Source organism: Choloepus didactylus, chromosome 16 (assembly GCF_015220235.1).
Source record: "Choloepus didactylus isolate mChoDid1 chromosome 16, mChoDid1.pri, whole genome shotgun sequence".
NCBI classification, from domain to species: domain Eukaryota; kingdom Metazoa; phylum Chordata; class Mammalia; order Pilosa; family Megalonychidae; genus Choloepus; species Choloepus didactylus.
Window position 1 is genome coordinate 54104689 of NC_051322.1, and position 17551 is coordinate 54122239.

Sequence of the window (17551 nt, forward strand, 5' to 3'; positions counted from 1 at the left end):
TACTTTACCCCAAGAAAGTTACATAATATAGCAACATTTCAGTGAACTTGTTCCTACTACATCCATCAGAAATTAACAGACCATAGTCATTTCTGGGCATCCCCAGAACGTTAAATAGCTTATCTGTTCTTCTTGGATTATTGTTCCCCCTTCCTTAATTACTCTCTACTGCTAGTTCCCCTACATTCTACATTATAAACCATTTGTTTTACATTTTTCAAAGTTCACATTAGTGGTAGCATATAATATTTCTCTTTTTGTGCCTGGCTTATTTCGCTCAGCATTATGTCTTCAAGGTTCATCCATGTTGTCATATGTTTCACGAGATCGTTCCTTCTTACTGCCGCGTAGTATTCCATCGTGTGTATATACCACATTTTATTTATCCACTCATCTGTTGAAGGACATTTGGGTTGTTTCCATCTCTTGGCAATTGTGAATAATGCTGCTATGAACATTGGCGTGCAGATATCTGTTCGTGTCACTGCTTTCCGATCTTCCGGGTATATACCGAGAAGTGCAATCGCTGGATCGAATGGTAGCTCTATATCTAGTTTTCTAAGGAACTGCCAGACTGACTTCCAGAGTGGCTGAACCGTTATACAGTCCCACCAACAATGAATAAGAGTTCCAATTTCTCCACATCCCCTCCAGCATTTGTAGTTTCCTGTTTGTTTAATGGCAGCCATTCTAACTGGTGTTAGATGGTATCTCATTGTGGTTTTAATTTGCATCTCTCTAATAGCTAGTGAAGCTGAACATTTTTTCATGTGTTTCTTGGCCATTTGTATTTCCTCTTCAGAGAACTGTCTTTTCATATCTTTTGCCCATTTTATAATTGGGCTGTCTGTACTATTGTCATTGAGTTGTAGGATTTCTTTGTATATGCAAGATATCAGTCTTTTGTCAGATACATGGTTTCCAAAAATTTTTTCCCATTGAGTTGGCTGCCTCTTTACCTTTTTGAGAAATTCCTTTGAGGTGCAGAAACTTCTAAGCTTGAGGAGTTCCCATTTATCTATTTTCTCTTTTGTTGCTTGTGCTTTGGGTGTAAAGTCTAGGAAGTGGCCGCCTAATACAAGGTCTTGAAGATGTTTTCCTACATTATCTTCTAGGAGTTTTATGGTACTTTCTTTTATATTGAGATCTTTGGTCCATTTTGAGTTAATTTTTGTGTAGGGGGTGAGGTAGGGGTCCTCTTTCATTCTTTTGGATATGGATATCCAACTCTCCCAGCCCCATTTGTTGAAAAGACCATTATGGCTCAGTTCAGTGACTTTGGGGGCCTTATCAAAGATCAGTTGGCCATAGATCTGAGGGTCTATCTCTGAATTCTCAATTCGATTCCATTGATCTATATGTCTATCTTTGTGCCAGTACCATGCTGTTTTGGTAACTGTGGCTTTATAATAAGTTCAAAGTCAGGGAGTGTAAGTCCTCCCACTTGGTTTTTCTTTTTTAGAGTGTCTTTAGCAATTCGAGGCATCTTCCCTTTCCAAATAAATTTGATAACTAGCTTTTCCAAGTCTGCAAAGTAGGTTGTTGGAATTTTGATTGGGATTGCATTGAATCTGTAGATGAGTTTGGGTAGAATTGACATCTTAATGACATTTAGCCTTCCTATCCATGAACATGGAATATTTTTCCATCTTTTAAGGTCCCCTTCTATTTCTTTTAGTAGAGTTATGTAGTTTTCTTTGTATAGGTCTTTTACATCTTTGGTTAAGTTTATTCCTAGGTACTTGATTTTTTTAGTTGCTATTGAAAATGGTATCTTTTTCTTGAGTGTCTCTTCAGTTTGTTCATTTCTAGCATATAGAAACATTACTGACTTATGTGCATTAATCTTGTATCCCGCTACTTTGCTAAATTTGTTTATTAGCTCTAGTAGGTGTATCGTTGATTTCTCAGGGTTTTCTAGATATAAGATCATATCATCTGCAAACAATGACAGTTTTACTTCTTCTTTTCCAATTTGGATGCCTTTTATTTCTTTGTCTTGCCGGATTGCCCTGGCTAGCACTTCCAGCACAATGTTGAATAACAGTGGTGATAGCGGGCATCCTTGTCTTGTTCCTGATCTTAGAGGGAAGGCTTTCAGTCTCTCACCATTGAGTACTATGCTGGCTGTGGGTTTTTCATATATGCTCTTTATCATGTGGAGGAAGTTTCCTTCAATTCCTACCTTTTGAAGTGTTTTTATCAAAAAGGGATGTTGGATTTTGTCAAATGCTTTTTCAGCATCTATTGAGATGATCAATTGATTTTTCCCTTTCGAGTTTTTAATGTGTTGTAATACATTGATTGTTTTTCTTATGTTGAACCATCCTTGCATGCCTGGAATGAACCCCACTTGGTCATGGTGTATGATTTTTTTAATGTGTCTTTGGATTCGATTTGCAAGTATTTTGTTGAGGATTTTTGCATCTATATTCATTAGGGAGATTGGCCGGTAGTTTTCCTTTTTTGTAGCATCTTTGCCTGGTTTTGGTATTAGATTGATGTTAGCTTCATAAAATGAGTTAGGTAGTGTTCCATTTTTTTCAATGTTTTGAAAGAGTTTGAGTAAGATTGGTGTCAGTTCTTTCTGGAAAGTTTGGTAGAATTCCCCTGTGAAGCCATCTGGCCCTGGGCATTTATTTGTGGGAAGATTTTTGATGACTGATTGGATCTCTTTGCTTGTGATGGGTTGGTTGAGGTCTTCTATTTCTTCTCTGGTCAGTCTAGGTTGTTCATATGTTTCCAGGAAATTGTCCATTTCTTCTACATTATCCAGTTTGTTGCCATACAGTTGTTCATAATATCCTTTTATAATTTTTTTAATTTCTTCAGGATCTGCAGTTATGTCACCTTTTTCATTCATTATTTTGTTTATATGGGTCTTCTCTCTTTTTGATTTTGTCAGTCTAGCTAGGGGCTTGTCAATCTTGTTGATCTTCTCAAAGAACCAACTTTTGGTGATATTTATCCTCTCTATTGTTTTTTTGTTCTCTATGTCATTTATTTCTGCTTTAATCCTTGTTATTTCTTTCCTTGTACTTGGTTTAGGATTGGTTTGCTGTTCATTTTCTAGCTTCTTCAGTTGATCCATTAGTTCTTTGATTTTGGCTCTTCCTTTTTAATATATGCGTTTAGTGCTATAAATTTCCCCCTTAGCACTGCTTTTGCTGCATCCCATAGGTTTTGGTATGTTGTGTTCTCATTTTCATTCGTCTCTATATATTTAGCAATTTCTCTTGCTATTTCTTCTTTAACCCACTGATTGTTTAGGAGTGTGTTGTTTAACCTCCAGGTATTTGTGAATTTTCTAAGTCTCTGATGGTTATTGACTTCTAATTGTATTCCATTGTGGTCAGAGAATGTGCTTTGAATAATTTCAATCTTTTTAAATTTATTGAGGCTTGTTTTATGTCCCAGCATATGATCTATTCTGGAGAAAGTTCCGTGAGCACTAGAAAAGTATGTGTATCCTGGTGATTTGGGATGTAATGTCCTGTAGATGTCTGTTAAATCTAATTCATTTATCAGATTGTTTAGGTTTTCAATTTCCTTATTGGTCTTCTGTCTGGTTGATCTATCTATAGGAGAGAGTGATGTGTTGAAGTCTCCCACAATTATTGTGGAAACATCAATTGCTTCCTTTAGTTTTGCCAGTGTTTCTCTCATGTATTTTGTGGCACCTTGATTGGGTGCATAGACATTTACGATTGTTATTTCTTCTTGCTGAATTGCCCCTTTTATTAGTATGTAGTGGCCTTCTTTGTCTCTCAAAACATCCCTGCATTTGAAGTCTATTTTATCTGAGATTAATATTGCTACACCTGCTTTCTTTTGGCTGTAGCTTGCATGGAATATTTTTTTCCATCCTTTCACTTTCAGTTTCTTTGTGTCCCTGTGTCTAAGATGAGTCTCTTGTATGCAACATATTGATGGTTCATTTTTTTTGATCCATTCTGCGAATCTATATCTTTTAATTGGGGAGTTTAATCCATTTACATTCAACGTTAAAACCGTGAAGGCATTTCTTGAATCGGCCATCTTATCCTTTGGATTATGTTTGCCATATTTTTCCCTCTCTCTATTAATATCCTTTATTGTACCCATACCGAATCTCTTTAGTACTGAACCTTTCTCCAGGTCTCTCTGTCCTGTCTTTGTTTCTCTGTCTGTAGGGCTCCCTTTAGTATCTCCAGTAGGGCAGGTCTCTTGTTAGCAAATTCTCTCAGCACTTCTTTGTCTGTAAAAAATTTAAGCTCTCCCTCAAATTTGAAGGAGAGCTTTGCTGGATAAAGTATTCTTGGCTGGAAATTCCTCTCACTCAGAATTTTAAATATATCGTGCCACTGCCTTCTTGCCTCCATGGTGGCTGCTGAGTAGTCACTACTTAGTCTTATGCTGTTTCCTTTGTATGTGGTGAATTGCTTTTCTCTTGCTGCTTTCAGAACTTGCCCCTTCTCTTCTATGTTTGACAGTGTGATCAGTATATGTCTCGGAGTGGGTTTTTTTGGATTTATTGTATTTGGAGTTCGCTGAGCATTTATGATTTGTGTATTTATGTTGTTTAGAAGATTTGGGAAGTTTTCCCCAACAATTTCTTTGAATACTCTTCCTAGACCTTTACCCTTTTCTTCCCCTTCTGGGACACCAATGAGTCTTATATTCGGATGTTTCATATTATCTATCATATCCCTGAGGTCCATTTCGAGTTTTTCAATTTTTTTCCCCATTCTTTCTTTTATGCTTTCATTTTCCATTCTGTCATCTTCCAGGTCACTGATTCGTTGTTCAACTTCCTCTAGTCTTGTACTATGAGTGTCCAGAATCTTTTTAATTTGGTCAACAGTTTCTTTAATTTCCATAAGATCATCCATTTTTTTATTTAGTCTTGCAATGTCTTCTTTATGCTCTTCTAGGGTCTTCTTGATTTCCTTCATATCCCGTACTATGGTCTCATTGTTCATCTTTAGTTCTTTGAGTAGCTGCTCTAGGTGCTGTGTCTCTTCTGGTCTTTTGATTTGGGTGCTTGGGCTTGGGTTATCCATATCGTCTGGTTTTTTCATATGCTTTATAATTTTCTGTTGTTTTTGGCCTCGTGGCATTTGCTGAACTTGATAGGGTTCTTTTAGGGTTTGTAGACCTATTGAAGTCCTTATCTCTATTATCAGATCTACAGCTTCGTGGAGTACACTTTCTCTAACTAACCAGCAGGTGGCGTCCACGAGCCACCTGTTCTCCACAAGCCAGATCTCCCCTGCTTAGCCTTTTTGGTGAGTGGGGGAGTGAGTCTTGTGGGGCCCAATTGGTGTACCAAGCTTGCGTGTGTAGTTGATGTTGCCTGCCCTGTATGTGGGGCGTGTTTCTGGGCAGTCGGGGAGGGGGGGTGGCCCTAACAATCAAATCTCCGTGATGATCCTAGAGTTTTAAAGCTACTGCAATAGTCTAATCCTTCAGTTCAGTCCTGCCACAGTTTGTCTCTGCCACTGACCCACAAGTCTTTGGTATTGGCGTATGGCTCGTGAGACTTGCAAGTGGGCCCCTCTTCCAGGCTGTGCACCCCGGGTCCTCTGTTGAGGGATAACTGTGCTATGTCACAGGTGAGTGCCGTCCCCCCAGGGCAGTTCTGGGCTGCTGGGCTGTGTAGGGAGGCTCCCAGTTTGCTGAAATGATGGCTGAATGGGGCTTTGTTAATTCACACTGCTCCACCTTCCCAGCTCTGGGACATTCAGCTGAGGTTGCAGGGAAGGCTAATGTCCACGCCCAGTTTTGTGGTGTGTGCCTGTTATTTGAAGCACTTCCGTCACACTGGGTTGTCTGGGGCAGCTCTGGGCTATGAGGCTGGCGATGGGCAGGAGTGTTTCCTGTCCACCAGGATGGTGGCTGTGAGCGGACACCCCCCTTTTCTTGGGAAGTTGTGTTGTTTAGTGAATTTTCTCAGCCACTGGATTATTGCCTTTTGTCTCAGAGCTCTCTTAGTTCTGCTCTTGACTTGACGTGCCCAAATTGCAATTCTTTGAAGCTTTCTGTATTGAGCTTCTTAGAGTAATTGTTTTAGAAAAAGCAAAAAGGATTTAAAAAAAAAAAACAAAAAAAAAAAAACAGCCCTCCTCAGAGATCTAATGGGTTATTGAAATGCTAATAGACAAAGCAACCAGGGCCATTAAGGAAAGGTGCACAGGGCAGAGAGATCAGCTTTGCTTCGGGATTTGCATATGCGCCTCAATGCCTGAGCTCCGCCCTTCCCCTTTCTGTGTTCACCAGAACTCCAAAAATCCTCTGCTTTTATTTTGGAGTTTTTCGTGTTGTTTTTTTCCTATGCCTGTCTCCTCTCTGCTGGGCTGGCTGCTCTCAGAGTCTCTGGTGTCTGGTCTCAGTCTATCTATGGTTGGAGTTTGAATCAGTAGAATGAGTTTCCGATAAGAGCAGCCACTGCAGTTCTCCCTTCTCCTTCCCGGAGCTGACAGCCCCTCCTCCCCCGGGACTGAGCCTGGCAGGGAGGGGCGCGGGTCCCCTGGCCGCAAAAACTTACAGATTTTGCTGATCTCAGCAGTTCCACGTTTTCATGAGTGTTGTATGAAGTATGCCCAAAGACAGATTGCTCTGTGGTGTCCAGTCCACGCAGTTCCTGGCTTTTTACCTACTTTCCTGGAGGAGTAACTAAAACTTACAGCTCACCAGTCTGCCATCTTGCCCCGCCTCCCTCAACACTTATTTTTAAGTGGCACAGTGAAGAATAGTGGAGTGGACATGTGTTTTGAAATCAGACTTGAGTTTTGTCTGATTGCCCGTCTGTTATCTGACTAATCTTGATCTTCAGTTTCCTTAGCTAAAAACTTGAAAATAAGGATACTTCTGATACCCATTAGTAGTTTACATAAAATAGATGTGAAATCATCTGTCTGGCAGTATAGATGTTTGAGTGTTAAAAGTTCTCTTCCCCTCCATTCTCCACCAAATCACCTTATCCCTACTATTAAAATTTATCTCTTTGCTGAAAGAAAGGTCCCAGAGTAACCTTTGAAAAACTTTTATTTATGATAAAATTAGAAGGAAAAAGAAATCTGAAAAGAAAGAAGTAAACAAACAAACAAACAAAAAAAATCAAGGTAAATAGGAGAAAAAGAGTTAACTCCAATAAGGCAGTTCCTGGATAAAACAGTTCTTCAAATTGAGAATGAGGTGAAGCCTTTTTAGCTTACCTTGTTGCTGCTGTTGTAGTTCAGTGATATATTTAAAGAAGTGGGCTTTTTGGAGGGCGGGGGGGTTTGTTTTGTTTTGCTTTTAATCGTTTAAATAACCTTTGGCTCATCTGGGCAATTTTGACTGTGAAACTTTTTCAGACTCTCTAGTCTTTAACCTTTTGTACTTCTTAAATTGTCCCCAATTCAGTAAAATGGTAGTATGTGGCTATCTAAACAGTAAATTGGGAGATGACTTATACATACTTCGGAGACGGTAGTGGTTATAATGGCAGAATGATGAGTTCACCATACCATCGCTTAGGCCAGTGAATCTCTTAGGAGCTGCTCACATTTTTAGATGCCAATACAGAACTTTATGGCCATTGTTGATTTTGTCATGTGAAATATTTTTATTGTTACCAATGTGATATTAGAGCAATGGTAGTTTGACTACCCTGTTATTAGTTAGTTTAGTAACTGCATAGTGCTGATTTGTGTGTGGCATCTCTGCTGAAGTGTTTTTGATGCGTGCGTGTGTGTAGTGGTAACTTACTAAGAGGCACTACAGCCCCCTAGTTTCAAGAAGAGCTATATAGTTTATAAAACTTAGAATTGGAAAAGGGAAAGAAGACCCTATAAAATTTTGTCCTAAAATTAAAGTTTATGAAATCTACCAACTAGATATATTTATAAAATGTCTGTGTAGTTTCCCTATCTACTGTTACATAATGAGTGGGCATTGAAAAAATGAACAAAAAATGGAAACCCAGCAATTTATTTTCTTTTTCTTAGTTCAGCTACTTGATTTGCTGTGGATTTTGTGGTTTACTTTCTTTCAGTGTATAATATAAGGTTTGTGTCTTACGTGTAGCACGGGGATTATTTCTTTTCCAGAGAAACTGTATAGATAAATATTATGTAGAACATAATGAAAGATACGTATATTCAGGATGTTCGTATATTGTGTTTATTTTATTTTAAAAGATTATGAGAGTACTCTTCCAGTGGATTTCAGATCAGTTAACATGGATTGTTTTCTTTGTTTGCAGATTATTTTAGGCATATGAGCTTTAATTCAAAGATTTTAGAAAATTATTTGAAGTCAAATTTTATTGCATTTAGTTATATATTTTGGGGATGTCATAATAAAAATATTGCTGCATTTCTCTTAAGATGTTAAATTATTTGGAAAAAAAATTATGCATGATGTGTCTGTTCTTCAGGTCCAATGATGCATCAGCAGCCTCCTTCTCAACAATACAATATGCCACAGGGAGGTGGGCAACATTACCAAGGACAGCAGCCACCTATGGGAATGATGGGTCAAGTTAACCAAGGCAATCATATGATGGGTCAGAGACAGATTCCTCCCTATAGGCCACCTCAACAGGGTAAGATTCCATTTAGAAAACCTCCTGCCAAATGTAAATAACAGTAATTGAAAGCTTTTAAATTTTAATGATGTTTTCATCTTTAAATATAATGAAGCAAAGTCAGGGCTCTTTGTTTCAACCTCTATTTATGAAGTTAGTGTTTTTCTAAGTTGGCATTGTTTTGTATTATTTGATATTGCATGTGTGTCTTTACATTAAAATTTAGTGCAATGTGATGTTGTATGGAGTCACTGTGTGTATGAATATGTGTATAAGAATAGCTAAAAATATCTGAAATGCCAAAAGCATGGGAGAGATCTACAGCTAAGAGAAATAATCTCTTGTAACATCATATTAGAAAAAAAGCCTTTGATGACATAGAGAACAAATTATTTATATCTTGACTGGTTGTGGTTTTTCAGGCCCACCACAGCAGTACTCAGGCCAGGAGGACTATTACGGGGACCAATACAGTCATGGTGGACAAGGTCCTCCAGAAGGCATGAACCAGCAATACTACCCTGATGGTAATCTCTCTTACTGTTAACTTTCCCATTTTCTGTCCCTGCCCGATGTTAATATAGATAGCTATTCAAAACATTTTAATGGGGATGAGGAAACTAACAATCTGTTTCTTCTAAATTTAGAAACTTCAAATAATCTAAAGCAGCAATGATAACATTAGTTTATAAACTAATTCAGAGTTTATTTGGTGTAGCTATTCCATATTAGAACCATCAGAAATCATTCTGGCATTGGAATTCTTTCTTACACAAAAGAGGGCCCTTTGAAATTGTTAATTTGAACCAAAGCAAATGTCATTGATTTACTCCTTCATTAGTAACAGCTTTATTGAAATATGTTCCACATACCATGAAGTTTATCCATTGGTTTACTTTTATGTGTTGTGTAAATACATAGGGAATATAGTTCTTGAGTATTTTTACAAGTTTTATTTTAGAATGTTGCATACTTCTCAAAGAACTATGGTTTATAAGCATTAGCATTTGCATTTGAGAAAAGTTTTGGAGGCTAAATTGTATCCACAATATAGCTCTATATAAATTTAGTAGAATAGGAAAGGCATTTAGAAACTAGATTTTAATTTTAGTTTTTATTATTATTTTTTTTAGTGGGAAGTTAGTTCATGCAAAAGTGGTCAGTAAAGTTGTACTGCACTTTAAGAAAATCTAAATTGTAATAATCCAAGCATGCAAATAGGTTTTCACTGTACAGTTCTTTTAATTTTTCTATATGTTTGAAAATTTTATAATAAAATGTGGAAGAAAAAATAATCCAAAACATATAAAACTGATAAATTGAGGTTGTTATTCACATTACAAAATGATACATCTTGTTATGAAAGAAATTGCCAAAAGTTTCATTTATATAGTAAGTTCTTTTAGAATATTTAAGGTGAATTACTTAACAGAGAAACTCAGGAAACTAAGAAACTAAAACTAAAGTGTTGGACATTGACTAGAAGCCATAAGATACAATTTGATATATTTAAAAAATCATTTTGCCTGCCATTTTTCATAAACACATAAAGCCTAAAGGTACATTTGTACTTAAGTACACTGATTTTTTATATTAAAGAGGTAAAATCTACTTTGTTAAATTATATGCAATAGGAATTCTTTTGAAAACTAAATTATTATTTTATTGTTTAATTTTTAAAATATATTTTAAATAATTGCATTGAACTTGACATTGCTATTTTGGTCCTGAGTATTTCTTGTATGAGAAATTTGAATTGTTATAAATATGACCTTTCTATTCAAAATGGGTTATGTTATTTTTTGAAATATCAATACTTAAAACTACTTACTATATGTAATTCATTTTATTACGTTATGGTCAGGGTTTGATTTGAACAGTATATTTTTGTATAGGGTGTATATTAATATATATGCCTGACATTTATGTAGAATATTTATTCTATTTACATCAGCAAGTTAATTTTCTTAGACAGCATTGAGTATTTTCTCTCATATATCCAGATAGTTATGCCAGTAAATACATAGCTTAGGAGTCAGAAAGCTTTTTTTGTAAAGGGCCAGACAGTAAATAGTTTAGTCCTTGTGGACCGTAAGGTCTTGGTCTTAACTACTGAACTTTCCCTTCTTAGGGTGAAAACAGCTATAAATAATATGTAAATAAATGAATGTGACCATGTTCCAATAAAACTTTGTTTACAGAAACAGGCCACAGGCTGTATTTAGCCTGTGGATCCTAGTTTGCCTACCTTTGATGTACATATTTATGAGGAAGTTTAGTACATTTGAATACTAGAGCACTTAGTATAATATTTATTCATATCTATATTCTTCCTTCCTTAATTAGGTGTTTTTCTAAAATTTAGTTCATATTTTAGCTAACTGAACGGTTATTTCATGCTTTTGTTAAAACTACAAGAATATTGGTTTTCATTAGATTCTAGTCATCTTGCAGTGAAATATATTGTACTTTAAAACAACATATAGGTGGAGCAATGCTTATGTGTTGGAGCTACCAAGTCAAAGGTGTACTCTAGCACTTAAAACAGCTTTAATTTTATAAAGGAATACTTTTATGATACTCTGCAAATAATTTCTAAAGATTTCTAAAATAGCAGCATTAAGATATATTTTTGCATCTGAAAATATTTTGAGATATATGTACTTTATGCAGGTAAACAGAATGTGAAAATTCATTTCAGTTTCTTCAGGGGAAAAATTTATGAAACTCTTTTGTATTTTGCATTGTTTTTAGCATATGCTGTGGAATTGGAGATCAGCAGAACAGGTGTTTGACAAAATATGATAATTGTCTCCTTTGTTCATTCTAATTTAATTCAAGTTATTTACATGTGAAAGGCCTAAATGCTTTCATTTTTTCTTTTTTAAAAAATAGAAGATCAAATTTTTTTTCCCCTCAATGACGATTATCATAGTTAAGTCTATAAGTGTAATGTTTCTAAAACTGATTTTTGCTTTAAAAAAATTTGCACGTTATCTCAATATGAAAGTGATCACGTTGGTAAATATTTAGCTAATGCAGTTGAAATTATTTTTTATGTATTTCCAGTTCTTTTTCTTTTTTTCAATTTTATCTGAAAGTTTAAATATATTTAGGGTTTTCACTCAGTGGCCATTAACGTTTCTTCCTGTCTCTTGTCGAATTGATGTAGGTCATAATGATTACGGTTATCAGCAACCGTCGTATCCTGAACAAGGCTACGATAGGCCTTATGAGGATTCCTCACAACATTACTACGAAGGAGGTATCTATATACCTTCACACACATACACACATATATCCCCTTCTACAGGAATGAAAATTCTTGCATAAGACAATTTCTACCCAATGCAAAGCTCTTGTAGAATACTAGCTGCTGGCTGTTTTGAAAGATACAGGGAGCCTAGAACAATCAAAATAATTTCCTTACAAATATTTAAAATGTATAACCATGACTTGCCATTTCTAACAACAGTAAAAGGACTAAAACATTTAAAAATAATTTTTCTCCCAATGGAAATTTTCTGTTTGAACACAAATCCATCCCTCCAATTTTTTTTTCTCATGTGTATTTACATATATATGATTTTACATATAAGTATAGTGCCTTTAGGAAACAGCTTGCTGATCTTTTGTAGCTAGTGTGTGCTCTTGTAGCTGTCTTTAATTTTGTCTTTTTTATTTTATTTAGCATAGTCATGATCTTATGACTGTGATGTTCCAGTAAATGTAATGCTCGTATGGCAGAGACGCTGAAAATGCTGCAGTTCAACCTTGCAAAATTGGCTTTAACTGCAGTTTGTTTGGCCGAAATCCTTCTGTTTGGTTTGAGTTTTTTCTTTGTTTTGTTAACTTTTAAAAATCAATATGGCCTTTCATTTTGTTCTTGTGTTGTTGGCTATGCAACTTAGAGAAAAAGTTAATTAAGCAAACCTCTCAGTTTTTTTATTTTCCTCTTCTCCAATTACCCTGTAGGAAATTCACAATATGGCCAACAGCAAGATGCTTACCAAGGACCACCGCCACAGCAGGGATATCCACCCCAGCAACAGCAGTACCCAGGACAGCAGGGTTATCCAGGACAGCAGCAGGGCTATGGTAAGTAGCTTCCTGCTAATTGTTTTTGTCACAAAGAAATGTAATTATTGTTTTGAAATATGGAAGTAGATTTTTTTTCTAAGAATTATTCTTTAGAAAATTCACAGTTTTAGCTGTCAGTAAAAGTGTTTATTTAAAAAGTTGCTTTTAGATAAACTAGTAATCCATTTAAAAAGAACCATAAACTAGAGATGTTTCATTGACCAAAGGTAAGGTATGTAGTCATTTAAAAGACAAGAGGAATGAATTCTCAAACTTTTCTGGCCTTCATGACCAACCAGTAGCTTTGTATGTACTTTGAAAACTGGTGATTTGGGTAATTATTGACCATATCTACATAGTCTGCTTAGCAAATTTTTTTTAAAACTAATGACTGTTGATATGAAAAATAACATTGATTTTTAGAGTACAAATGAAGAGATCCATTCAGAAAGTATAAAGAAAATGTTTTTGTCACTCTGAATAAATTGTAGTATTCACATCTGCTGGGGTATATTTATTGCAGAGTTATGTATCTTACAGACGTTAGAGGAAGTATAACTGAATTTTCATATTATATACTCTTGTAATATCTACTGGACTTCTGAGTTTACTTTAAAATAATTTTAAATTCATTACAAGTGGGGAATGATGAGGACATGAAAATGAAAGTATCTCAGTGTCAAATTTCAAGCTACTATATCCACTTTAGATCCAGGAAAATATGGTTCTAATGATAGAAAAGTAGCTACTTAGTAATACTGACATCATTTCTTGTTTATTTACATGGTCTTTCATCAATAATGTCTTATTAGCTTTGTTCATTGATTTAAGCTCTGCTATTACTGTGGGCACCTCTGTCTACCTATGATAGCAAATCTAAGAACCAGTATCAAACTGAAATTCTCTTGCCCCCTCAACATATGCCTTGAAATTCAGTCAGGTATTGGAGTTAGTTTCCTAAAAATGATTAGTTCTTCTTCCCTGATTCTAGATATGGCTTTAGAAATATTTCATGTATTTATTGTTTTCGCAGGACTTTTTTATTATTCCCAAATGGCATTTCTTTTTCATGACTGTTTAGTATTTGTAGTTTGAATAAATAGAATGTTCTGGTTTTATTACATTTGCATGAAAACAAATATCAGATAAATTCGTTGATTTAAGAGAAATATTATTTTGAGTGGGAAAAGAGTAAAAGAAAATTTAATATTTTTAATATTTTTGGTTTAATTAGTTGAATTCTGTTTTTTAAAAAATCAGGAATCCTAAAGGAGAGGTTCCCATTTCACTTCTCCGTAGGCTTCAGTTGTCAAGCTTTTTGCTAATAGAAAATTTAGAGTAATTATTAAAATTAGACTGGTTGAATTTATTTAAGGTTGAAAATATATTATTCTCTTTTGACATTTTCCTCTGGGGTCAGTGTTTTTATGACAGATTTTAAATGGCTGTGGTTGAAAGCATTTAAGTGTTAAAGCTTTCCAGCTTATGCTTTAAAAAGCATTCTTTATAATAGACAATAGAGTAGTGTGTAAAACAAATCCCTTGCCATTTCTGGAATTTGAAATCATTTTTTTTTAAATTGTAGAAAATATAAGATTTATTTTTCTTTTATTTAAGGATATATTATATCTTATTAAAATGAATATTATCATTTTAAAGACAGTAATTTGAAAGACACTTTTAGTTTCTAATTCTAGAAATACAATGATTGTTCCAAATTTTGTGGAACTTCTCTTTAGAGCTATTAATTCAGAACTACAGGAGGAAAAAAAGTATGTTTTTGTTGTAGTTTGCTAATGCTGCAGAATGCAAAACACCAGAGATGGATTGGCTTTTATAAAAAGGGGGTTTATTTTGCTATACAGTTACAGTCTTAAGGCCATAAAGTGTCCAAGGTATCACATCAGTAATTGGGTACCTTCACTGGAGGATGGCCAATGGTGTCCAGAAAACCTCTGTTAGCTGGGAAGGCACATGGCTGGCGTCTGCTCCAAAGTTCTGGTTTCAAAATGGCTTTCTCCCAGGACGTTCCTCTCTAGCAAGCTTGCTCCTCTTCAAAACGTCACTCACAGCTGCACTGAGTTCCTTCTCTTTGAGTCAGCTAATTTATATGGCTCCACTGATCAACTTAAACCCACCCTGGATGGGTGGAGCAACACCTCCATGGAAATTATCCAATCAGAGTCATCACCCACAGCTGGGTGGGGCACATTCCATACAAGCACTCAAAGAATTACAATCTGATCAACCCTGATAACCTCTGCCCATACAAGATTACATCAAAGGTAATGGCGTTTGGGACATTCAAACTGGCACATTCCACCCCCTGGACCCCAAAATGACATTATCTTTCCATATACAAAATACATTTCATCCCACAACAATATCACAGAAACTTACATCATTTCAGTAACAAAAGTTAAGTACAAGATCCTATCAAAATCAATTACAGGTATGGTGGGTCCTAAGGCATAATTCTCCTTTAGCTTTGGATCTGTGGACTTAGAACAAGTTATATGCTTCCAATATACAAAGGAGGGACATTCATAGGATAAACATTCCCATTGACATAAGAAGAAAGACTAAGGAAAACAGGGTTAACAGGACCAAAACAGTTCCTAAAACCTGCAGGACAAGCTCCATTAGATTTCAAAGTCTGAGAGTCATTTACAGAACAATGTTGCATCCTTGGGGCTTGAGAGGGTGGGAGTCTAACCCTTTCTAAGGGCCTTTGTGGCAGCCCTTTCCTCTCCAAACACTTGGGTGAGTGCGCCAACATATCCACACATTGGGGAGACCACCTTCTCGGCCCCACCCTCCTCAAACATCGGGGCAGCTCCCGGATTCCCTTCCATCTCTGGGGCACACGCTCAACCCCTTCAGAACAGTGTGGTGGCAGCCAGGCTCTCCCCAATTCCCTGGGAATGTGCTCCCCCCTCTTTGGGACCTCGGGTGGCAAAACTCTTCCAGAGCATTGGGGTGGAATGCCCACCCTCGACCTCTGGGGCAAACTCACCCTTTCCATGCATGTGGGCTGCTCCACTCTCCCAGCCCAAGGCCTCTTAACTCCAGACCTCAACTTCCATGGCTCTGTCTTTGAAGAAATTTTTCCTTCAGTTTGTTCCTTGTCTGTCTCCTTCAGTCCAGACTGGCAATGGCTCCGTCTATAAAGATCTTGCAAAAATTCTGTTGGCTTTGCATGAAGCACGCAGGGGTCAAAGCCATCAGACAATAGGACTTTCCACAAATCCTTTCTGCTTAACTCCTTTTCCAATCTTGGCTTGTACTGAAATGGCAGCTGGGTTCCATGTTTGGTTACATAATGCACAGATATCTCTTTTTCAAGAGAAATCATTCATTTTTATGGGTAAAGTATTAAAGTCATTGGTACTCAGGGTATAACTTCTGAATCAAATCTTTTTACATGTAACCTGTGACTTTTTAAGTCTTCTTTAGTTTCTGTTTTAAAATGTTATAATTTTTCAGTGCAGAGCATAGCTATGTGATTCTTTTGGTGATTGCAAATGTAAATATAGTCATATGTCTGTAAATATCACTAATTCCCAAGCTTTATTCAGAAATTATTTCAGTATTTTCATTTGAATCTGCTTCCTGCTTTTTCTTTTGCCTCTTTATTATACTGGTTAACTCTTCTTTAGAGCTATATAGATGATTCTTCTTATTATCATGGAATTATCCTACTTTCTAATTCTTGAGTCTCATCCATTTTGACATAAATTTTTTAATGGCTGGGGATACCACAATAGTTACTGTGAATCAAAGCATTCAGTACATGGTAGTAGTATTACAACATTTTCGTTTTTCATAGAACCATTGAAATTTAGTTCAGAAAGCATTTGAGAAAACAAGGTACTAAACTATCCTTTTAAATTTAAACATAAAAATATATTAACATTTAGTTCTGAACCCTTTCTAGAGTTCTAGGGACTTGTTATATTTTTATCTGGGCTTTTGTTTGTTTTAATTATTTTGCAGGTCCTTCGCAGGGTGGTCCAGGTCCTCAGTATCCCAACTACCCCCAGGGACAAGGCCAGCAGTATGGGGGATATAGACCAACCCAGCCTGGACCACCACAGCCACCCCAGCAGAGGCCTTATGGATACGACCAGGTAAGTTGGGTTTTTTTTTTTCTTGCCAGCTGTGTGATTGCCTCATTGTTTGGTCACTCCTGATCAGGTTAAATATTTTTTTCATTTAAGGGCTATTTTACCCTGTTCATGGCACATGAGTTAACACAAAAGTATATTACTTTAAAGTCTCTTTCATAGAATGCTAGCAAAGCCTATCATAGTTACTAACATGTAAAAGACATTTTGTCTCTAAGCACCAGCATTCTTTCTCGCTCTCTCTTACTCTTTACTTTTTTGTCTTTATTTCCAGGCATATTTCTTTTAGCTAGTCAAAACATCATTCCCTCTTCTAAAGCCATTAATTTCACTGATCCTCCTCATGTTTATTGCTGAAGTCTTTTCCTTGACCTACCAAGATGTGTTAATGCTCTTTTCAGCTCTCTTCACTTCAACTTAATCCATCACACTTCATTCACATCCATGATATCCTGTCTCTTTAAATTCAAATTTTCCACTTGTCTCTGTTGCTTCCTTTTATACTCTCATCTATTATCTTAAGGATCATTAATCTTTCTTTCTCCCCTGTTATCTTTCCTTCTACCTTCAAATATGTAGTGGTGTATCTCATCCTAAGATGACTGTATTCCCTTAAACTTAATGCTCATTTAAGTTCCTTCCTTTCATCATTAAACTTCTCAGACATATAATCTATGCCACAATCTTTGTTTTATGAATCCTCTCATACATTCTCTGAATTACAATTAAAATAATTTATGTTCACAATTCCTTTAGATTGGCTTCAGTGTTGTCTAATGACTTTCTAGTCAGG

General features: G+C 36.0%; 1 protein-coding gene across 2 annotated transcripts in view; it reads left to right on the forward strand.

Annotated features, from left to right (window-relative positions):
• SS18 (SS18 subunit of BAF chromatin remodeling complex) overlaps window positions 1-17551 on the forward strand; it is a 114623-nt gene that overhangs the window by 74000 nt on the left and 23072 nt on the right. The window contains exons 6-10 of one of the 2 annotated variants that reach the window (XM_037805888.1): window positions 8402-8569; window positions 8974-9078; window positions 11724-11816; window positions 12527-12649; window positions 16628-16761. In XM_037805888.1, coding sequence (XP_037661816.1) covers window positions 8402-8569; window positions 8974-9078; window positions 11724-11816; window positions 12527-12649; window positions 16628-16761 — 623 coding nt within the window. The remainder of the gene's footprint in view (window positions 1-8401; window positions 8570-8973; window positions 9079-11723; window positions 11817-12526; window positions 12650-16627; window positions 16762-17551) is intronic. The other variant, XM_037805889.1, reaches the window with a different exon arrangement.